The sequence below is a fragment of the Panicum hallii genome, chromosome 7 (genome assembly GCF_002211085.1).
Source record: "Panicum hallii strain FIL2 chromosome 7, PHallii_v3.1, whole genome shotgun sequence".
NCBI classification, from domain to species: Eukaryota; Viridiplantae; Streptophyta; class Magnoliopsida; order Poales; family Poaceae; genus Panicum; species Panicum hallii.
The window spans coordinates 38,618,834-38,643,084 of NC_038048.1; the positions used below are offsets into that span (position 1 = coordinate 38,618,834).

General features: G+C 48.8%; 3 protein-coding genes across 3 annotated transcripts; 2 read left to right on the top strand and 1 right to left on the bottom strand.

The window, feature by feature from the left end:
- Positions 1-14,311: 14,311 nt before the first annotated feature.
- Positions 14,312-15,445, bottom strand: LOC112900762 (protein ALP1-like). The gene is made up of 2 exons (XM_025969566.1): positions 14,503-15,445; positions 14,312-14,340 (listed from the first exon to the last, which is right to left on the bottom strand). Exons 1-2 carry the CDS (start codon positions 15,443-15,445, stop codon positions 14,312-14,314), a joined length of 972 nt encoding a protein of 323 aa, XP_025825351.1.
- A 1,474-nt stretch (positions 15,446-16,919) lies between these two features.
- Positions 16,920-19,031, top strand: LOC112901676. Its single transcript, XM_025970632.1, has one exon. The coding sequence runs from the start codon at positions 16,982-16,984 to the stop codon at positions 18,809-18,811; it is 1,830 nt and encodes a 609-aa protein (XP_025826417.1). The 5' UTR covers positions 16,920-16,981; the 3' UTR covers positions 18,812-19,031.
- Positions 19,032-21,254: 2,223 nt separating this feature from the next.
- LOC112900276 (VAN3-binding protein) lies at positions 21,255-23,838 on the top strand. Its single transcript, XM_025969079.1, has 7 exons — positions 21,255-21,570; positions 21,671-21,742; positions 21,821-21,889; positions 22,351-22,708; positions 22,801-22,989; positions 23,093-23,200; positions 23,297-23,838. Exons 1-7 carry the CDS (start codon positions 21,388-21,390, stop codon positions 23,509-23,511), a joined length of 1,194 nt encoding a protein of 397 aa, XP_025824864.1. The 5' UTR covers positions 21,255-21,387; the 3' UTR covers positions 23,512-23,838.
- The last annotated feature ends 413 nt before the right edge of the window (positions 23,839-24,251 follow it).

Consider the following 24,251-nt stretch of genomic DNA (forward strand, 5'->3'; position numbering starts at 1 on the left):
TAAACCGACGTTATTTGAATTTTGACGTCGGTGCAGTTGTCCAGAGACTCGGTTTTCAGTTGATCAGTGGACAACTACACTCACCGGTTAAACCGACGCTATTTGAAATTGGACGTCGGTGCAGTTGTCCAGTGACTTGGTATTTCTGTTGATCAATGGATGATTACACTCACCGGTTAAACCGATGCAACGACGGTTAATCTGCCCAAGCTGTAACGGCTAGTTTTCAGAAGTGGCAGTTTACATTCACCGGTTAAACCGACGATGACTATTGGAGGGACGTCGGATTAACCGGCGCTACGAAGTTTTTCTGGCAGCTTTTTCTCCAACGGCTCTATTCGTGTGAGCTGCCTATATATACCCCTCCAATGGGTCATTCTACTACTCTTGACACCAGGCAACATCCAAACACACATACTATAGTCAAGAGCCACCTTGAGCTTCAACATTTCATACACTTGTTCATTCAATCATTCAAGAAGCAAGATTAAGGACTTGAGTAGAGAGAAGCTTGTGTGCATCCATTCTTGGTGATTGGTTCTTGCTCAAGTGAAGGCCTTAGCTTGTTACTCTTGGTGATTGGCATCACCTAGGCGATCTTGGTGATCGAGGTGATTCTCGCGGAGCTTGCCAAGGATTGTGGAAGCCCGGAGAAGAGATTTGTACGTGGCTTGATCTCCACCACACCGGGATGGTGAACGGAGACTCTTAGTGAGCGCCCTCGTCTTTGTGACTTGGGAGGTGACAATACTCTTTGTGAGTGTCACAACGTGGATTAGGGGTGTGTGCCAACACATCGATACCACGGGAAAAATCCGGTTGTCTCTTGTCCACTTTACTTTTTCAAGCATTATCTTTCATGCAATTCATTCATGTGCTTGATTTAGGAATCACTAGTTAGATCTACCTTGCTAGGCTTTATCTCTTTTCATCTTAACTAGCTTGTGTAGGTTGTTTAGTTATCCGGTTGGTGAATTGGAGCCTTTCTAGTTTTTGCATAGGTTAAGGTTGTTTTACCTTGTTTTAGAAATTGAAAAAGGCCCAATTCACCCCCCCCTCTTGGTCCATCGATCCTTTCAATTGGTATCAGAGCCTCGTTGCTCATTTGGATCATTAGGCTTCACCGCCTAGAGCTATGGCCAAGATGGGTGGTTCGCCGCCTCACTTCGAGGGCAAGAACTTTGCCTATTGGAAAGTTCGCATGGCCGCATACCTTGATGCGATTGCCCCCGAAGTATGGTTGGCAACTAAAGTCGGGTTCACCGGAGATCCCACCCCCGACCAATTAAAATGGAATGCTAGAGCTAGAAATGCAATTTTCGAAGCTATTAGTGAGGAGGTCTTTGCTAGAGTTAATGGTATGGACCTAGCAAGTGATATTTGGAAGGAACTCATTGAAATACATGAAGGTTCCACCAAAGTTCGTGAACAAAAATATCACTTGTTTAGAGCTAAGTATGATTCCTTCAAAATGCTAGCTCATGAAAATTGCAATGATATGTATTCTCGCTTGAATGTCATTGTCAAGGACATTAATGCACTTGAAATATCCAAAATTGACAGTGCATCCATCAACCGCAAGATACTCATGCTCCTCCCGAAGCCCAAGTATAACATTATCAATGCTATGCTTCAAAAGGAGGATCTCGCCACAATGGAAGTAGGAGAACTTGTGGGCGAAATTCGCGCTCATGAAATGAGCATTCTTGGTATGTCCGAAGAGCCAACATCAAGCAAGTCAATTGCTCTAAAGACCAAGACAAACAAATCCCGCAAGCTCAAGATGGTCAAACAAGACTCAAGCTCAAGCAATGAAGAAAATGATCATCATGAGAGCTCATCCGATGTTGAAGATGATGGAGAGCTTGCTCTCATGATGAGAAAGTTCACACGCTTGAATGAGAAGATCAATAAGAAGGGTTTCAACTTTGACTCCAAGAAGGGAATGTTCCGGCCAATGGATGTCAAGAACAAGATTTGCTACAATTGTGGCGAAAAAGGACACATTCGTCCAAATTGCCCCAAGCCGGACAAAAGAAGCAAGGACAACAAGAGTAAGAATCGCCATGATTCAAGCGATGATGAAGAAGAGGAGAGGAAGAACAAAAACAAGAGATTTGGGAAGAAGAAGACCCATGACAAGAAGACCAAGCTCTTCCCAAAGAAGAAAGGGCACACCAAGAAAAGTTTCTTGGTGGAGAAACAAAAATGGGTGACCGATGTCTCATCAAGCGAAGACTCAAGTGATGAAGAAGACATTGTCACCATCGCCCTCACCAATGAAGAACCATCTCTACCTCCGCCTCCTATATGCCTCATGGCAAAAGGTAACACCAAGGTATGTGAGATAGACAGTGAAGATGATAGTGATGAAGAGCTTGATCCAAATGAATTTACTAACCTCATCAATGAGTATACATCCGTCATCAAGAGGGAAAAGGGCAAAGTTAAAGTTCTTGAGAGCACTCATGCCAAGTTAGAGCTTGCCCACTCCGACTTACTTAGTAAGTACAATGACTTGCTCAAAAAGCACAATGAGTCACTTGTACTTGCTAAGCAAGTTGAAGAGAGCCACAAAAAGCTCAAACAAGAGCATAGGGAGTTGGCTCACAAGTATCAAGAACTTGAATTTGCTTATGAAGTAATTGACCCAAGTCTTGAGAAAGTTGTTCTTGAAAAGGTCAATGCTTCTACTTCATGTGATGACCTACTCGTTGATGCATATGCCACTAATGTTGTGCCCAAGCTTGCCTCTTCTAGGGAAAAGGAATTGATGGATCAAGTGGCAAGCCTCAAGAGTAGTGTGGAGAAACTCTCAAGGGGAGAATAGATCCACAAGGAGATTCTCTTTAACAATGCCCGTGACTATGGTAAGAGAGGTCTTGGTTCATTTCCGGAGCCAAACATGGCTACAATTCCTTCTCCGGAGATCAAGACAAGCTTCATCAAGAAAGTTGGGTCATATTGCCAACATTGCCAAGTCACCGGGCACCACACTAGGGAGTGCACTTTACCATCACGTCCTCTTCCTAAATTACCCAAGAATTACTCATCAATGTTTCAAAATAATCATTTTCTCTTGAGTAAAGTGAAGGGCAAGGTGAAGGCCAAGTTCATTGGCAAAATTGCTAAGGAGTCGAAGAAGAAGCTCCCCAAGCAACTTTGGGTCCCAAAAGCTCTTGTCACACATGTGCAAGGCCCAAAGCTTGTTTGGGTTCCGAAAACTCAAAAATAAATTCTCATGTGTGTAGGTGAACTACAAAGCCGGTGGAAAACATTGGGTACTTGATAGCGGTTGCTCTCAACATATGACCGGCAATGATAGCATGTTCACCTCACTTGAAGACCCCGGCGATCATGAACATGTCACCTATGGTGATAACTCAAAGGGGAAAATCTTAGGTTTGGGTAGAATTGCAATTTCAAAAGATTTATCCATTTCAAATATTTTGTTTGTAGAAGCACTTAGTTTTAACCTTATTTCTATTGCACAATTGTGTGATCTTGGACTAACGTGTGCCTTTGACAAGAATGGTGTTGTAGTAACTCATGAAAAAGACAAGTCATTGGTATTCACGGGGTTTAGGCATGGCAATATCTATTTGGTGGATTTCTCTTCAAAGCAAACAAGCACCATGACTTGCCTCTTCACCAAGTCGTCTCTTGGGTGGCTTTGGCATAGAAGAATTGCTCATATTGGCATGAGCAACCTCAAGAAAGCCCACAAGAGAGGGATGATCACCGGCATAAAGGACGTCACTTTTGACAAAAACAAGCTATGCAAAGCATGTCAAGCCGGGAAGCAAGTTGCAACTCATCATCCTATCAAGACGATGTTGTCTACCTCCAAGCCGCTCGAGCTACTACACATGGATCTCTTTGGTCCAACTTCATACAAGAGCATTGGTGGTAACCTCTATTGCCTAGTAATCGTTGATGATTTTTCACGTTACACTTGGGTCATGTTTTTAGGCGATAAGGGTGAAACTCCGGAAATTTTCAAGACATTTGCAAGAAAAGTTCAAAGGGAATATAATTCTCCAATTGTGAAGATTCGGAGTGACAACGGCACCGAGTTCAAAAATATGAAGATTGAGGAATGGTGCGATGAAGAAGGAGTCAAACATGAGTTTTCCGCCACCTACACGCCCCAACAAAATGGTGTGGTGGAAAGAAAGAACAAGACACTCATCACCCTAGCAAGAGCAATGTTGGATGATTATGGCACGTCCGAGAAGTTTTGGGCGGAAGCAATCAACACGGCGTGTCATGCATCCAACCGAGTGTATCCCCACCGACTCCTCAAGAAAACTCCATATGAGCTCATCACCGGAAGGAAACCAAATATATCATACTTTCGAGTCTTTGGTTGCAAATGCTTCATCTATAAGAAGAAAAGGCTCGGTAAGTTTGAGAGTAGATGTGATGAAGGTTTCTTTCTTGGTTATGCATCAAACTCCAAAGCATATAGAGTATTCAATCAAACCTCCGGGTTAGTTGAAGAAACATGTGATGTGGAGTTTGATGAATCTAATGGCTCCCAAGAGGAGGTTGTTGGCTATAAAAATGTAGGGGATGAAGAGATTGAAGAAGCCTTGAAGAAGATGTCCATTGGGGATATCAAGCCGGAAGAGGTGCATGAAGGCAATGATCAAGGGGGAGGACCTTCCTCATCTACACCAAGCACCTCCACGGCACCCCTAGTGGTTGAAGATCAAGATAAAGTTGATCCACTACCTCAAGAAAATGTGTCAACGCCAACACCCCAAGTCCAAGAACAAGAAGAGCAAAATGTTCCACTACAAGCACAAGTCACTCATGATCCACCCCAACAAGCATCCACGCAAATACCGCTAGTGAAGCATGGTCGCATCTCCAAGGATCATCCAATTGGTCAAATCATTGGTAGTCCTTCCAAAGGAGTAAGAACTCGTTCTAAGCATGCTTCTTTTTGCGAACATCACTCGTTTGTTTCGTGTATTGAACCCACTAGCATAGAGGAAGCGCTTGAGGACTCGGATTGGGTGATGGCCATGCAAGAAGAATTGAATAATTTCACCCGCAATGAAGTTTGGGTCCTCGAAGCTCCTCCAAAAGACAAGAACATCATCGGCACAAAGTGGGTTTTTCGAAACAAGCAAGATGAACATGGGGTGGTAGTACGCAACAAAGCAAGACTTGTGGCAAAAGGGTTTTCTCAAGTCGAAGGTTTGGATTTCGGTGAAACTTTTGCTCCGGTCGCAAGACTTGAAGCTATCCGCATCCTTCTTGCTTACTCTTCACATCATAATATTAAGTTATATCAAATGGATGTGAAAAGTGCGTTCTTAAATGGCTTTATTAACGAACTTGTTTATGTTGAGCAACCTCCCGGGTTTGAAGATCCGAGGAATTCTAATCATGTTTATAGGTTGCACAAGGCATTCTATGGGCTCAAACAAGCTCCAAGGGCTTGGTATGAGAGGCTTCGTGACTTCCTAATCATGCAAGGCTTCAAGATCGGGAGGGTGGACACCACCTTGTTCACAAAAGACGTCAACGGGGATCTTTTCATTTGTCAAATTTATGTTGACGATATTATCTTTGGCTCAACTAATGATTTACTAAGCCATTAGTTTGCTACCATGATGTCTAGGGAATTCGAGATGTCCATGATTGGCGAATTGATCTTCTTCCTTGGTTTTCAAGTCAAACAAATGAAGGAAGGGACATTCATTTATCAAGAAAAATATACTAAAGATATCTTGAAGAAGTTCAAGATGGATGAATGTAAGCCAATCAAGACACCCATGGCAACCAATGGGCATCTCGACTTGGATGTGGACGGTAAACCGGTTGACCAATCCCTCTATCGCTCTATGATAGGGTCTTTGCTTTACCTTACCGCATCTAGGCCCGATATAATGTTTAGTGTGTGCTTGTGTGCCCGTTTTCAAGCTAACCCTAAGGAATCACATCTTTCTGCTGTGAATAGGATCCTTCGGTATCTCAAGCACACTCCTAGCATAGGCTTGTGGTACCCCAAAGGCGCTAGTTTAGATCTCTTGGGATACTCGGATTCGGATTTTGCCGGAAGCCGTGTGGATCGCAAGAGTACCTCCGGGGGTTGCCACTTGCTTGGGCGTTCTCTAGTTTCTTGGTCGAGTAAGAAGCAAAATTCCGTGGCTTTGTCCACCGCGGAAGCGGAATATATAGCTGCCGGTGCATGTTGTGCCCAAATTCTATATATGAAGCAAACCCTTTTGGACTTTGGTGTGAAACTAGGAAGAATACCACTCCTTTGTGACAATGAAAGTGCCGTAAAAATTGCCAAGAATCCAGTTCAACACTCTCGCACAAAGCACATTGATATTCGCCATCACTTCTTGCGTGATCACGAAGCCAAGGGGGACATTTCCCTTCAAGGTGTGAGATCCGAGGAGCAATTGGCGGATATTTTCACAAAACCTTTAGACGAGAGTACCTTTGTTAGGCTAAGAAATGAGCTTAATGTATTAGATGCGGCAAACGTCATATAAGTTGCCATGTCATATAGAAAAATGCATACATATAGGACACTTGTCTAACCATGGTAAGATAGTGATGAGCAAGGGTTTAGCTAGAGGTGGTGGTCCACTTGTTTTCCTCTAGGCTTGTAGAAAGGCTCATCATGATGAAGCTTTCCGTGGGATCAAACTTGACAAGTAGATCTTAAATTCTCGCTATGCATCTCTTGTCATATAGTTGCGCATCTCATGTTTACCTTTCTTTCGCATGTGTTTGTAATTTGCATTATCATTGCATGCGTAAAAGTCACAAAGGAGATCACTTGATGAAGATGAGACTTGTTTTACATGCAAGATCTTAATTCATGAGAAGTGAAGAGAGTAAAGTGTTAGGTGCGTTATTGCCTAGTGAGCAATGTCATTGTGAGTTTGAAGCTTTCCTCCTTCAATATTCCTATGACATGGCTCATACATTTTAATTTGGCGCTTTGTCTCTCTTGCGACTTATCCTTGATTTTGAAAAGAAAAACTATTTAAGTTATTAAGCTATCCTATTTTGAGGGGTAAAGTCGCCTATGCAAGTCCATTAACTTGAGTTTAGTTGAATCTTATAAGTTCATTGGACTTAGCATAGAAAAGTGAGCTGAGAGAGGGTTTTTGGGTTCACCGGTTAAACCGACGTTCAATGGATCTATACCCATCGGTTTAACCGGCGTTAGTAAGTGTCAGCCACAGCTCAGACATTTCAGGCGTTCAACCGGCGTATGCGAAGTTTGAAGCATCGGATCAACCGATGAACAGAACACAATTCTGACCTGAAAATCAACTGTTATTTGCATCGTTCAACCGACGAGTTCACTTTTCAGATCATCGGTTCAACCGGCGTACAGATACAGATTTGGCAGAGTTTCTGGTAAACTACACCGACGCAATCAACCGGTGTTCAAAACCTAAGCGTCGGATCAACCGGCGATATGAAAAACTGCGGGGTCCACATGTCATATTTCTCTCTTGCCCGCCTGCGACTCCTCACGCGCTTTCGTTTCCCGCTTGACCCCTCGCCTTCGCCCTCGCTCTTGTCACCGCCGCCGCCGTCCGCCGCCTTGCGCCACCCGCACGCACCGCCGTACGCCGCCCGCGCCGCCTAGCTCCGCCGCCCGTCGCGCCGCCGCCCGTGCATTCCCTCGCGCCGCCGTCACACCGCCGCCCTCGCGCCGCCGCCGCTTTCCACCGCGTGCCCAGCCGCGCCCGTGCATCACCAGCACTGCCTCCGCACCATCACACCGCCGCCCGCGCGCACGCGCACCACCGCCCTCCACGCCTGCGCCAGCGCCGCCCACGCATCGTGCCACCACCACTGCCGCTCTACCACTACCGTCCTGCACACCACTGTGCCACCCGCGCATCACCGCGTCGCCCGCTTGCCACCGCATCGTTGCGTCCGTGTTACTCACTGTGTCGAGATGGGTCGTGACAAAAGGAAGGGTAAGGAGATCGTGGTTGAGGAGCCCGCGCGCAAGCGGACTCGCGCAGCGAGAGAGGCCGAGAGGGCCGAGATGGTGGCTAAGGCCGCCGAGGAGCAGGCGTCTGGCCGTGCTCGTCCGTTTGCGATCAGAGATCCGGCAGCCAGGGGCAGAGGCAGAGGCAGAGGCATGGGCAGAGTCAGAGGTGCCAGGGCCACCAGAGCCGCAGCAGCAGCAGCAGAGTCAGCGCAGTCACTCTCAGCGGCAGAGTCCGATTCAGATACAGAGACAGCGCAGTCCGAGCAGTCTCAGGGGCAGGACACTCAGTCACCAGCTCTACGACGTTCTGGCCGCACCCGGCAGACGTCCCCCGCAGAGCAGCCCTCATCTGCGACCGAGCGTCGCACTGGACCTAGGACGCGAGGAGGCCACCAGCCACAGGAGCCTCGCAGGTCCACCGCAGCAGCAGCAGCAGCTCGACGAGCCAAGGCCCTAGCGGCCGAGCGCGCAGTGTTCCGCATGGACACTGTCGTGCGTCTGGAGCCAGGTGTGCTGCTCCAGAACTTGACCAAGGCCAATGCGGCGAAGGTCAAGAGGCTCAGGTGGAGTGTACAGGAGGAGGAGTGGTTCCCGGTGACACGAGACAGCAGGGTCGATCGTAGATTCTGGACGCTCCTTCAGGCCAGTTTCTACGAGACCTATCAGAGGCGGGGCCACAGGATTTTCCCTCACCGAGTACTGGACTGGGTTTCACTGAGGACAGCTGCAGGGAGAGCCGATGTCCGGGAGCACTTCGATCACTTCAGAGGTCTGCCCAGGTTGCTCTCGATTGAGAGGAACAGATACATTGAGGACTGGGTCAGAGTTTTCTATGCCACTGCTTGGATAGCCCCAGAGCGCAGAGCTGTTCACTTCATGTTCGGAGGGCAGGTATTTGGTTTGTCCAGAGCGACACTCGCAGGGATTCTAGGAGTTGACTTGGTTGACGTCTCCCTGCACGAGATGGTATATGGTGATGCTGATCCACCGCGCAGAGCCATGATTGGCGGAATAGCACCTTCTCACGAGGCTATCTCACAGTGCTTCCGCCAGCCCTTCCCGGCTTCCTACGCCAGAGTACCGAGCTTGCTGACCCCAGAGGCCTACGCTGTTCACATGGCACTCCGGAGGACGTTGCTCCCGAGGAGTGGCTACCCTGAGGGGTTCACAGGTCTGCAGCAGCTGCTTCTACTTCACATCCTCACTCACGAGCCGTTCGATATTGTTGATTTTATTCTGGCAGAGATCGAGGATGTTATCACTGACGGGATGGGCGTAGTACGACAGTTTCCTTATGCTCACTGGATCAGTTTCATTTGCTCCATGATAGTACCAGCTGAGTCACCCGTCAGTGCAGTCTACAGACAGGACGAGGTCCCCTGGTTTCCTGTCTACAGACCGACAGCACCTTCGGACCGGAGGAGAGGCAGGCAGGCTGATAGAGCTGCCATGGCACGATTGTCACCGGAGGTACAGGCCCGAGTGGCCCAGGAGGACGAGGCATTACTTGCTGCAGAGGCACAGCTTCCCGGGGGAGATGATGAGATTCATTGGTCAGACCTAGAGTCAGACTCCTCCGAGGACGAGGAATACTTCCCTGCACCTGCTCCAGCTAGTCATGATCACGAGGCAGGAGGTTCCGGAGAGCCAGCTCCAGTGACAGCTGCTACTACAGTTTCAGAGTCTCAGGTGTCTCAGCCGTCTGAGCTCACCGCACTTCTACAGCAGCTGGTCACACAGCAGAGAGAGGATCGCCGTGCTCAGGAGGAGGCCAGGAGAGCCCATGAGGCCCAGCTTGCACAGATTCAGAGGGAGGCCGCCCGAGAGCGAGCTGCTACAGAGGAGCGTTTCGTCGGCCTTATTGACAGAGTCTCTCAGAGGACGGACGCTCAGTTTCAGCAGATGCAGCAGGGCATGATGGCGATGTTCGGGATGATTTCACAGTTATATTCTCACACCGGACTCGCCCCTCAGCAGCCAGCACAGTCAGGCCTTCAGGGCACCGGAGCACCACCACTTGCAGTTACACCTGCTCCGGCCTCCACTGCTCCAGCTTCTTCTGCGACCCCGGAGATCATGTTCTCACTGTCAGCATTACTTGGGTCTGCGAGTCGTCCCCTCTTCTCTCCACTGCCTGCGACCTCACTCTTCCAGGAGTCACCTTCAGCAGTGCAGTCCGTTGGCCTCCCCGTCGTACCACAGCCATTACCTTCAGGGGGAGGCGGAGAGGTGTCCTTACTTCAGCAGTCGTCACAGCCGGCAGCATCAGCACTCACTACTTCAGATGTTGACACATCTTCTGCTGAGCCGGCTACTACTTCCACGGACCCTCTCCCAAGCAGTGCTAGCACCAGGGCCTCGACGACAGCCTCGACGACAGCTACACCTCCGGTCAGCTCAGCACCAGCAGGCCCTTCAGATCAGCAGCTACCGTCAGTCACTGAGGATCCACCGTCTGACGACGACGACGACGACGATGACCCGGATCGCTTCCTCGCCGTACCTCGTCACCCGGATCAGTAGCTACCCTTTTTGGGCTTGGATGCCAAAGGGGGAGAGGGAGTGAGAGTCAGGGGGAGGGTAGCACTAGACAGAGCTCGATCAGGACTTTGTTGTCTCTTATTGTATTATATATTGTCTTATATCTGGTTTTAGTTCATGGATATGTACATTTGTCATTTGAGCATGCTGAGCTTTTGAGACATATCTATGGATTTCGTTTGAGCCTTTGAGCTCTTTGGTTCCTTTCTTTCGAGTTTGCCTGTGTTTATTCCTGCCATATCTTTCTCGCTCTCTCGTTATTTATGTCTGTGTTGTCATCAATCACCAAAAAGGGGGAGATTGTAAGCATCTAGGCCCTTAAGGTATGTTTCGGTGATTAATGACAACCATTATTATGACTAATGAGTTTGTGCAGCTTTATAGATCATTATTGCTCATTTGGTTATATGTCAAAAGAGGCCCCTAATTTTCATTATTCAAAAAGGCGATCTCGGCTTTCAACTCAATAATATGTCAAGACTAAGGATCTTTCTAATCCTAAGTGTCATAAGGTTGAGAAGGACACTTAGGTTAGTATAGGTTTTATAGTTTTGTAGTGATCGCTCTATTAAGAGGGGTTTAGGCTTAGTAACTTGAGCATGGACATGGTCATTTGAAAATGGATGCACACAAAGGTCACTCAGGTTTCTAGAAGCTCAAATAAGTGGTTCTCAACTTATATCTCAAGAATATTTGGATTTCATTCAAGACTCAAGTCAGAATAGGCAAAATCAGAAAAATCATATTCACCGGTTTAACCGACGCTTCAAGTTTTATATACGTCGGTTAAACGAGGTCAGCAGGACTGGACAAGTCAATACACCGGTTAAACCGACGTTATTTGAATTTTGACGTCGGTGCAGTTGTCCAGAGACTCGGTTTTCAGTTGATCAGTGGACAACTACACTCACCGGTTAAACCGACGCTATTTGAAATTGGACGTCGGTGCAGTTGTCCAGTGACTTGGTATTTCTGTTGATCAATGGATGATTACACTCACCGGTTAAACCGATGCAACGACGGTTAATCTGCCCAAGCTGTAACGGCTAGTTTTCAGAAGTGGCAGTTTACATTCACCGGTTAAACCGACGATGACTATTGGAGGGACGTCGGATTAACCGGCGCTACGAAGTTTTTCTGGCAGCTTTTTCTCCAACGGCTCTATTCGTGTGAGCTGCCTATATATACCCCTCCAATGGGTCATTCTACTACTCTTGACACCAGGCAACATCCAAACACACATACTATAGTCAAGAGCCACCTTGAGCTTCAACATTTCATACACTTGTTCATTCAATCATTCAAGAAGCAAGATTAAGGACTTGAGTAGAGAGAAGCTTGTGTGCATCCATTCTTGGTGATTGGTTCTTGCTCAAGTGAAGGCCTTAGCTTGTTACTCTTGGTGATTGGCATCACCTAGGCGATCTTGGTGATCGAGGTGATTCTCGCGGAGCTTGCCAAGGATTGTGGAAGCCCGGAGAAGAGATTTGTACGTGGCTTGATCTCCACCACACCGGGATGGTGAACGGAGACTCTTAGTGAGCGCCCTCGTCTTTGTGACTTGGGAGGTGACAATACTCTTTGTGAGTGTCACAACGTGGATTAGGGGTGTGTGCCAACACATCGATACCACGGGAAAAATCCGGTTGTCTCTTGTCCACTTTACTTTTTCAAGCATTATCTTTCATGCAATTCATTCATGTGCTTGATTTAGGAATCACTAGTTAGATCTACCTTGCTAGGCTTTATCTCTTTTCATCTTAACTAGCTTGTGTAGGTTGTTTAGTTATCCGGTTGGTGAATTGGAGCCTTTCTAGTTTTTGCATAGGTTAAGGTTGTTTTACCTTGTTTTAGAAATTGAAAAAGGCCCAATTCACCCCCCCTCTTGGTCCATCGATACTTTCACCTATTGGTCGAGACAAAGCCAAAAAAACAAGATATTCTGAAGGCAAGCAATCGTCCGAATCATCTGCCTGCATTGAATTGTTTCAACAAATGGCCAAGAACAAGGAACTGAAAAACCAGCAAGAAGCTATGTGGGCCAGCGAATACAAGCAGGTGCAAGAGCGTCAGCTTGCATTAAAGGAAGAATCTACGTGGCGGCAGCTTGCATTACAGGAAGAGCAAACTCGGATCCAACGCGAGCAATTGGAGTACCAAAGGATGGAACATGATAGCAAGATCATGATGATGGATCTTAGCTCCTTCTCTGATGTCGCCCGTGAGTACTTTTTAGGCATGCAGAGGGAGATCCTAGAGAAGCGCCGGCGAGGGGGGGACAACAGTAATGGAAACTAGACCTTATTCAAGCTGAACTATGTACTTCTTGCATGTACCTTTATTTCAGTCGGGGAGCAGTGTACATAATTCATGGCTGTGTTTGTTTGTTTGTTCTCCGAATGGACTGTAATCGACAAAGATCATGTCTGTTTGATGCACTCTGTTGTCAGAGCAAACTTTCTATCTAAATACATGTTTTCGATGAGTTCTTTGGCGTGCCACGAAGTAGATTCGTCAGGGAAGCTTGCAGGTCTGCTATTCTGTATGTTCTTTTGTCAACTTTGAAATGGTGATTTGAATATACGATATATCTGCGTGTTCAGTGCTTGCCTGGATAACATCAAGATGGTGTATGGTGATGACTCTGCCGAGCTCAGTAATTTCAATCGTGTGATAAGGGATGAAAGTAAAAAGATAGAACTGGAAGCAAGCAAGAACCAAGATAATTTGGTAACTTTACTTTCAAGTTTTGCTTGAAGTTTTGTGCTGCTCCTATCCAATGTGAACTTTTTCATGCGCAAATAGTCATGTCCAGGGTTCAGGATCCTGGTAATTCGTACATTGTTTCGAACTTGGGTGATTTCAAAGCAATTCTTCCATTATGCAAGCAACTAGTCACTCTTTTCGGCTATGCAAGCAAGCCGGAACTCTTCCATTATCGAATCTTAAGCTAACATGGAAGGCCCCAACACACTCAATTTGGACCCTTAAATTACATAGCAACAACAATTTTCCTCAAACGAACCATTAATTTGCGAAGTGGCAATTTAGTAAAAGAAGAAGGAAAACAAGCTGTACAAAGCATGGGGATGATACAATCCCCAGAGAGAAAGACACTTCAGAGCTGACCCAGTCTATGAGATTGCAGCTTGGCCTCAACGAAGTGGAAGGTCCAGGAGTTAATGGATGGTGTGATGCCCTCAAATATCAATGCATTCCTTTATTTCTAGATATTCCAGCAAGCTATCATAAAGATCTCCATGAATATCCTTGAACGCAACCTAGGGAGAACTATCTCCAACCTAGGTTAGTAGCATATTCTCGGAATGCTGAATTCATAAGCTAATTGACACAAGCTTGGGCACCTGGAAAATGGGAAAACATATTTGCTCATGGAACTAATTTATATCAGTGAGAAAATTATAGTGCATGAAACACTATCAAGCTGATTCTGTTAAGTTTCTTTCCCTTTTGCTGTTAGCTAACTTCACCAAAGTATTAATAAGTAACCGCAAGTAACACATATATGTGTACAGCAACGTATTAATAGATACCATCAACTTTATAAAAAAAATATAGGCAAATTTACATAGTTTATTTTTCTCGCTGAATTCTCAGACGTTTTCTTACGATACTTGAAGAATTTTTCAAAGTTAATTTTGGACAAAGGTTAAAAGCAAATGTCTCATGTGACGTAGCAGTTTCTACAAGCAAATGTCTCATGGCAAAACTATAGAACCTTTATCCCTCCAAATTTCCTGGATAAAAAGTAATATACCTGAATCACCCTGCAGTAAGTGCAGGTCCAATCGCTGAGACAATAAACGGAGATTAAACATAAACAGTGAGCAAGTTAAAACAAAGACACTATACAAATACCACAATTCTCAAGCAATGTAACTAAAGCATAAAACTTGAACCAACCAAGCAATGTACCTAACAGAAACAAGCAATGAGCAATCCGTTGTCCTTACCCCAGGTGCTGCCACACTCGTTCCACACATGCTCCATGAGGTCTTCCTGCAGCCGGTGATGCATGCCTCGATCTTCGATTTTTTTGTGGTTTGCTATCAAAGTCTGTATGCTTAGCACGTTCCTCGGGAGAAGTACAGGTGCAGTGGCATCTTCGAAGTCGTCAATGGTCGCCAGCGGAAGTCCTCGCTCGTCCGCAACTGCCATGTTGTGCAGGATAATACAACAACTCATGATGTTCTTTAAATCTGCTACCATGAACATTCTGGCAGGACATTTGACAATTGCAAATTTTGCTTGTAGCACACCGAATGCTCGCTCGACATCCTTCCTGTAAGCAGACTGCTTTAAAGTGAAGAGCTTCTGCTTCTCAGTAACTGGACTAGGAACTCCTTTGATTAGTGTCGCCCAATCCGGGTATATGCCATCTGCCAGGTAGTACCCCATGTCGTAATGGTGACCATTCACGGTGAAGTTGACAGCAGGGGCATTACAAGAGGCGAGGTCATAAAAAACAGGGGACCTATGGAGAACGTTGATATCGTTTAGTGACCCAGGGAGACCAAAGAAGGCGTGCCAAAACCATAGGTCGGGCCCGACCACAGCCTCCAGTATAATGGTTGGCTTCTGTGTGTGTCCTCGGTGCTCACCGTGCCAGGCAACAGGGCAGTTCTCCCATACCCAATGCATACAGTCTAAGCTTCCAAGCATTCCTGGGAACCCTCTGTCCTCAGCAACCTGCAGCAAGGCCTGTATATCGGTCTCATTTGGGCTGTGTAAGTAGCGTTGTTCGAAGAGGTCAACCACACCCTGGATGAAATGCTTGAAGCTTTCCATAATGACAGAGCCAGACATACGAAACTCTCGGTCCAGAGAATCAGGTGTGCAGGCGGTGGCAAGCAGTTTGAAGCAAGCAGCAATCTTCTGGTAAGGATGGCATCCCATCTTCCCGGCTGCATTTTCCTTCTCCTTGAAGTAGTCATCGCTACACGGCAAAACAGCCTAGGTGACACACGAAACCTAGAAAAAGCTTGACGAAATGCCAACGCAGACTCTCGTCACAACATAGGCATGAGAAACAAATGAAAATTGGCTCATATGTGCTCACCTCCTCTGGAAGAATGCGTCGGGGTAAACTTTATGGGGGTCAAAGTAGTCAAGACGCAGCCGATGCCAACCCTCCCGGATGTTTCGCTTGACCACGATGCGTTTGACACCGTAACGGCTCCGCTTGGCCTGGCTATGAGCACCAGCAAGTAGGCCATTTGCATATGCTGCGAGAACCTGCTATTCGTCTTCTTCACTCGTCTCCCCATCCGGAGGTAGCCCTTGGTACACGCGCATCGCACGTCGGTAATGGTGACCCATTGCTCGGCTGCAAACTGTAATACATGGGACAAAGAATGTTTATTATAGTCCATGAACAATATGGAAAATGTACAAACACCAATAGAGTGGCTCACTAAACTAAATGCTAAACCCAATAAAGCAACTATACTTCTCAGTTCGCTTAAACCAGAGACGGGACACTAGCAGGGAAATTGAACTTGCTACTACACCGCAGCAGTAGCAATAAGCAACCCTACTTCTGTGCCGAACTAAGCAAACTACTTCCTCCTAAACCACTGCAGTAGCAATTGACATTTGAACTAATTCTATTGCGAAATTAGATACTCTGCTTTTGAGTGTGCATGTACCCGAGCAGTCGGCCGGGTGGGGAGGGGATGTTGTCGGACACGAGGGGATGCCGTCGGCCATAGGGGAGGAGCCGCTGGCGGCCGGGTGCTCAGGGGATGCCGTCGGCAGCCAGCCGCTGCCGGCCTGGTGAGCAAGGGACGGCGTCGACCGGCGGGGAAGCTGCTGCTGTCGGAGGAGCGGGGATCCAACGCCGTAGGCCGCAGGGGAGCAGCGGGTGGTCGGCGGTTCGCCGCCGGGGGAGGAGGGGGAGGGAGCCGTCCGACGCAGGGGTGGAGCCGCTGTCTGCCGGGCGGATAGGGGATGACGGCGGCCGCAGGGGAGGAGTCGGTGTCGCCCGGGCGGGGAGGGGACGCCGCCCGCGGCTCCGGACGAGGCGTAGTTGGCCGGGCGGAGAGGTGCTGGATGCGAGGAGGGGCTCTCGGGCGGAGGATCTACTGGGTGGGAGGAGCTGCTCTCGGGTGGCAGATCTGCTGGGAAGTTTGCGGGAGGAGCGCGGGGGAGTCACGGAAATTTCAATCGGCGCGCGGGAAGTTTGCAAACGCGTTTTCACTTTCTGCTGAGATTGGGCTCCGACTGGGCTGGCAAAACGCAAACGAGGGAGCACCAGCGATTTTACACGGGCTGATAGCAACGCTGCTGATATCAGCCAGAACACAGGACCAGTCAGACCACACACAACAAACCTCATCGTGAATTTCGTGACAGAGGAAAATCCCCAGCCAAGGACTTCACCCTTCACACCTCACAGGCAGCTGCCCCCAAAACCCAAGCCAAACCCCAGCCATGCCGCCGGGCGCAGCCCCCACCCTGCTCGGCCTCGCGCCCCCGCGCCCGCGCTGCTCCGGCCTCCGCTTCCTTCCCCCCACCGCCTCCCCCTTCCGCCCCAGGCCCGCATCTTTCGCTCCGCCGTTCCCCAAACCCAGACCCAGCGCCGCCGCCGTCCATGCCTCCGCGCCCGCTTCCGACTCCTCATTCCCCTCCTCCCCGACCCCGCCCGCGCGGCCACCGGGCCCACCGGAGCCCCCCTCCACCGTGGCCCACGCGGGCCGCAGCAAGAAGAAGAAGAACCCCCAGGGCGGGGGCGGCGGCGGGGGCCGCATCGAGGGGAGCGGGGACATGCGGCGGGAGGCCAAGGCGAAGGCGCGCGTCCGCAGCCGCCGCATGGGCGAGAACGCCTTCTACCGCCGCAAGCGCCGCGCCGCCGCCGCGGCGGCCTCGGGCCAGGCGGACGTCTTCACCGACGCGGAGCTCGAGATGATCGGGATGGGGTACGACCGCGCCGTCCGCTTCATGGACGGGCCCGACGACCCGCGGCTCCGCCACCCGCACGACTGGTACAAGTACGGCCGCTACGGGCCCTACCACTGGCGCGGCATCGTCGTCGGCCCGCCCATCCGCGGCCGCTTCTCCGACGACCGCGTCTCGCTCATGGAGGAGGTCCACGACCACGAGGAGTGGGACCGCATCGAGCAGTTTGACATGTGCAACCAGTACTCGCACCGCCTCAACGAGCTCGCGGATGGCCCCGGGTTCCGGCACTACTGGGTCTTCGTGCGCCACCCCAGGTGGCGCCCCGACGAGAAGCCCTGGGAGCAGTGGACGCTCTCGGCCGAGGTCGCTGTCCAGGCCGGCAAGGAAGAGCGGCTTGATAAGTGGAGCCTTATGGGCAGGTTTGGCAACCCGACGCGCGAGCTCATCACGCGATGTGCGGCCTGGACGCGCCCTGACATCATATACGTCAAGCGGCCGCTGTACCAGTCGCGGTTTGAGCCGCAGGAGGATTTCTTCAAGAAGCTTCGTCCATTGGTTGATCCCGCCACGGAGGGCAATTTCTTATTCGATCTTGAGTTGGATGGTCAGGTCATTCGAACAACCTACTTTGGTGGTCTCTGCAGGATAGTGAAGGCCAACCCAAAGGCTTATGTTGATGATGTTGTGAACGCGTACTCAAGGCTGAGCGAAGCTGACCAGTCACGATGCCTGGAATTCCTGCTCAAGAACCATCCTATGGAGCTTCTGCATCCTTATACCAAGGAGTGGAAGGTGAAACTAGAGGAGATGGAGCTTGGATGTGATGCGCCTGATGAGAGTGACGATGATGTTGGTGATGACGATGAAAATGACATTGTCGATTGGATCAAGGACGATGAGGCTGATGATGTTTTGGATGGTGGAGACAGTGATTATGAGGATGAGGATGTGGTTGATACCAATGAGGATTTAGAAGCAGATGAAGTTGAAAATAGTGAGGACAGCGAAAAGTACTGGGATGAGCAATGGAAGAAGGCTCTGAGAAGTTCTGATAAAATGGAGAAGCTGGTCAGGACGAGCATCGAGGCATCAAATGAGCACATTAAACAGCAGATGGAACTTGAGAAAGAGATGGAATGGAAAATGGACAGAGCAAACGCCATGGTTATGGAACAGGAACAAACTGAGAAAGATGAGGAGGAGCAGCATAGCACAAAGAGCAGAAGTGCAGAGGATAGAAGTCAGAGCGATGCAAACACAGGGCTCTTCCTGAGGGCTGCTGTCCGGCCATTCACTTATAGGAATCTTGTCAAGGAAATTGTTCTGTTGAGACACTATATTATTGATGGCGAGATAGTTTAGATTCAATATAATAGGATGCTGTATTCAGTTTTTCAGAATAGCCATTTCACAAGACAAATGCAGAGATTGCAGGACTTGGTTCTGTACAATATTAGGAATTTTGAGATGTTGACCTGTTGTCAACAATTTCTGAAGTTGTATCGTAGGGAATAGTAGTGATCATGTAAAACTTATAACAGGTTTAATCACCCATTCAGAATAGAAGCTATTATATTTCCGATGGACCGTTCTTCGTAAACTGAGTTGAGCTCTGCCTTCGTTCAGATGAGGGATTGTTTTTCATTTGTCTAGTTATGACACCCCGTCTCATATAATGAAATATTGTGAAACTGGATACCTGAAACTAGGGTGTGATGACAAATCCAAAAGTGTTCTACTATCAAACTGAGCAAACGGTGCATCAAGGTAATGTCCGACAAAACAAGCTGATTGCATTGCCTATCCATTAGAATGATTCTTTGGTGCCTTTAGAAAAAAAGAAAATGATTATATGGTTCAATTATTAACTGAAAGTGCTTGCTCAATGTGCACATGTTTAAACCTGCTGTCAGTTCTCTGGTGCCCATCTTATTGCTGTGAAGAACAAGATATGTTATGAATTAGTTTCTCATCCAACTTCAATAATGACTAATCTTATCTTGAAGCTTGAGTATAAAGTTTTAGCTGAGTTATCAAATGAGTTTTTTTTTTGCCTGAACATCTACCCCGCTCCGTAATGAAATAATTCTCCAGCAACCACAGTGTAGCAGGAATTGACATCCCATTTTCCTTTATTAATCAAAAGATAGATCAAAGCAGTGAAGAAACTGCATGCCGACAAATTAACATGATTTCAGCTTCCCTTGGAAATTCCCAGTGAGAGCCTTCAAGGAATCTGCAGCCCATACTTTACATTCAAAGGAGTTGTAAAGAGCAGATACCAAACTCCTATAATCCTATCCGTGATCAAAAGGGCCTTGCCGTTATAAATATATATACTTTTATCTAGCAAAATTTTCAAAAGGTAAATGATTAGCAGACAGGATTAGAGGCCTACACATGAGGCTAAAATAAATAAGGGTTAAGAGGCTTCACTTGGAATGTTCTTTAGAAAGCAGTAGATGAGAAGGATTAAGCAAAAGCTGGGACAAAAACTACCATTAAAGCCATCCCTTTGCTTTAGGTTTGATAATTACACCAACTGACAGGCATTACTGTTTCCCTGTCTGTAGACTAGGAGAAGCAATATTGGGAGCCTCCCAACTATTCCTCAACAACGGCAGCTGCTTTGGATCATTCGCAAACACAATTCCACTTCCAAATCATGCTGCCTATTCTTGAGGGACTGAGGGCGAATAATTCACCAGATTATCAAATTATTTCTTGCTCTATGCCAGAACCAATTATTCCATATGGGACAACCCCGCACTGTTGCTCGAAGCAGCACAGGTTCGGTGCCTCACTTCATCCTTATGAAGCATTCACTTTTATGCAAGTTCAATACCATTCTGCAGGGATATTTCATAACTGAAGAATCCGACAAGACATAATCTAATACATGCTTTGGCACCTTATTTTGAAGACCATCACGATCTCTGGACTTAATGTTATACAGTGTATTGATTTGCTTCTAGTATTTTCATGTTATCAACAATGGACAGGGACTGAACTGATGTGAGGCTGGGATGACTCCGCTACAGTTTGCTACAGCATGAGATTTGCTTGGTTTTTTAAGGGAAGAGATCTTCTGATTGAAACCCGGTGCAATGAACATCCACCGTAGGTCCTCATGCTCTGACGTTAAGAGATACTACGCTACAGGTCACAATCTAGACCCATGAGGTATACGTCTATACCCCAGCACTACAGCATTGCGCGCATGGCAATGATGCCCGAAAGTTCCGAAACATCGTATGCATGACACCCTCATCCTGCTGCCTTTTCTGTTTTTTCTATTGCACTAGTGGCAGCCCAACAAGGCAACATCTCATGTTCTCTTCGCCTTTTTACTCGATTTGATTTACAATAAAATACATTGGATCATTGCATCGAAACGCTAAGCATCTCCTCTTTGTAGCAGTTTTTTTTTTCTGGGTGGCCACAATATAAAATCCAGCACCGAAAAGTTGTGCTCAAACTCCTCAATGTTCTGGGACAGTTATTATGCTGCAATTTTTCTACTGTAAAGGCTACCAGGTCCCCATTTTGATTCCATCTTCTTTGTGTGCACCTAAAGCATTCTTGAAGCTCATGATCTGCTCCACTCCTCATCCTCCCAAAAGCCACTAATATGCTTTGTTTATTTGGTACTTATAGTTTTTTACTCACTGCCTTTCTCAGTGACACCTGTACTGTTTCAGGTTTTTTACAGCTAAAAGTTGGTTCTAGTGGTCGGAGCTATCCTAGCGATTCGATCAAGGATCTGGTTCTCCTACTAAGACATTCTCTACGGCTGCAGGTTGGCATCAGAAAGACAGAGAGGCTGCACCTGCACAGCTACCAAGAGTGATATCCACTCATCCACCATAAATCTCTGGCCATTGCCTTTCCTGAGCTGCTTCTAGGGGAATTAGCTTGGTTTCTGCCCTGCCCTGGCCATGGAGCCGGACAGAGGCCTAATTGCCTGCGAGGAGCCGCCTCCAGAACCGACGGACCTGCTCTCGAGCGCGTGGTGCAGCTCGGCTATCCAAGTTCTTCAGACAGGACCGAAGGAGTGCTCGATGGCGCTGGTGGAGCATCCGGTCATGTCGCTTGGTAATGACCGGAAAGACCTGTTGTCAGTAAGTGTAGATTCAGTAACTGTAGCAAATATTTTGTCAGTGTATTGTGCTGGAGATGGAACTTGAGGTGTGTAACAATCTATTTCCCGGCGCTTTGCAGAAAAGTAATCGTAGCTTGGTGGTTGACAACAGCAGTTTCAGCACTGCCCAATGGAAATATGACGATCTGAAGGTACATAACTTTTGTGATGGGATGCTCATTTTAGCCTGACCTCAAGCGTGTGCCTTTCTGGCGTTCTTCCTTTTTCAGTCATGGATATGGCTGCAGAAGGCAATTCATCCCGAACTGGATTATGATCTCTGCCTCAAGAAGAAATGGGTGAGTGACTGTTGATGGCTCAAAGCCACTGTCTAGTTCTGTTCATCTCTGAAGTTACAGTAACATGCATGATTTCCTGCAACGCAAGATGTATAACTTGAAATTGCCCGGAGATGTTTTACAATTCTCTTCTCAATCCTTCTGATCAATCTTGAGTTCATGGAATTTGGTCATGTACTAATCCATTGATTTTGGTAGAGCAAGGTTCCTATTTCTGTTCCGGCCAATATGAATGGTTCAGTCAGTTACACATTCTGATTAGCATTTTCTGGGAAAGATACCGATTTGGTTAGCATGTTATGATCAGCCATATCTCGTTCCCAAGCTTCACTTTTTAAATTCTTATTAAGCAGCGTTTTATTTCGAGATATGCATCAACGGGGATCAAGGAAATGATGAGATATGCTGCTATTTATTTGTGATGGCTTGACAGATCTTGAAATTCTGAACTTTGCACGCAGCTCCCGCGCAAGATGGCGCCATGGAACGGCATCTCGCTCAAGAAGTGGGTGAAGGAGCGGAAGCAGAAGCGCAAGGAGGAGGCGCGCCTGCAGCGGGCGGAGGTCCACGCAGCCGTGTCCGTGGCCGGCGTCGCGGCCGCGCTCGCCGCCATCGCCGCGGAGAGCGCCGCGCCGCCGGGCGCGGCTGGGATGAGGGAGACGGCGGTGGCGTCCGCGGCCGCGCTCGTGGCGGCGCAGTGCGCGAAGGTGGCCGAGGCCGCGGGCGCCACGCGCGACCAGGTCGCGGCGGCCGTCGACGCCGCCAGGGCCTCCACGGACGCCAGCAACGTCATCACGCTCACCGCGGCCGCCGCCACATGTGTGTGCCACTCGCTGTTCCTCAATTCAGACCAACAACGACCCCAAAGAATTCCCGGAAGTAACTTTATTTGCCCGCCTGACATGTCACAGCCCTGCGGGGCGCTGCCACGCTGAGAGGACGGCGCAGCAGCAGCGGGGGCGGCGGGCACGGCCAGAACGAGAGAGGAGACCACGCGGGCTCGGCGCGGTCACAGGACGACCTCGACTTCGACTTCAACCACGCGAGGTCCCGCGCGGCGCTGGCCAAGGGCGACGAGTTGTTCGTCGCGATGCCGGACGGTGAGTGCCGCCGCCATTCCCATGCCAGGCTCCATGTCAACGCCAGTTGCAACCGGCACGCAAAACTGACGTCGCGTTCTCCTGGCACGGTGATGGGCTGCAGGGAAATGGAAGCTCCACACGGTGTCCGCGGTGACGAACAAGCGCGGTGAGATCGTGCTCCGGATCAAGAAGACGAACCTGGTCAGGGCCTTCTCCCACGCGAAAGAAAGTAAGACTTGAACAGCTAGCACCCGTCTCGCCTGTGTTTCTTGTTCAGTTGATCGGAGAAGCCGAACTGACCAGCCGCCCGACCGTGTACCCGCAGGCGTGATCCGCGACGTGCGGCCGTGCGCCCCGGAGAAGCCGAGCCCCGACGACGGCGCGACGTACCCGGTGGAGGTGTCGACTAGCAAGGGCAAGGTGGAGCTTCGCGCCGACGACTACGGCGTGTACAGGAGGTGGGTCGCCACGCTCAGCCACATGCTCGTGATGTCCACCGCCGTGGTCTCCGCCCGGCACGACCCGCCACGCCGGGAGTAACCCGACCGGCCGCCCGCCGCCGCCGCGCGCGCGGGCACGCGGGGGGCGATCCCCCCAAGCTTCGGCAGGCGCGAAGTCGCGAACGGCATCATCCTCCGAGTCGACTGCCGCACGTGTACCTTTGCCGTTGTATCAGTATACAGTATTCACTAGCACCTGTCAGTTTGTGCTCGCAGTTTCATTCTCCTGAACTGTACATCTTTTTTTTTTTCCTTTCTTTTGGGAAAAACCTGAACTATGCATCGTAGTGGGGCTGTGGGGCACTACCCATTTGGTGAACGATTTACCAATGAAGGATCATGGACAAAAGAGACATGTCAGTGACGATGCCCTATGAATTGGTGACGCTCTTAATACCCCCGCGACCGAAAGGGCTTTAGCCCGGTTGGTGCATGGCCGGTCGTGGTTTCATCAGGTGGTCGGAAGTTCGACTCCCGTTTGGGCGGTTTTCTCACAGGTTCGTCTTTTTTCTTAATATAATACCGTGAGGGCGGTTTTCCCACAGGTCAAATTTTTCTTAATACCCCGCGAAATAAAGAGGGAAAGGAACATCTCCGAACTCTCCGGCACGACCTCTTGCCTCTTGGGCATCATGGAAGGCGGGCTGCCATTGCGTGTGGAGATCCGTCTGCTAAACGGGCCTGCTATTCATAGCCCATAGAAGCCCTCCACCGGCTTAAAGAGAGTGCGGCCCACGCAACGAGCACTCCTTTCCTTCTCCTTTTCTTTTGCCTTCCTTT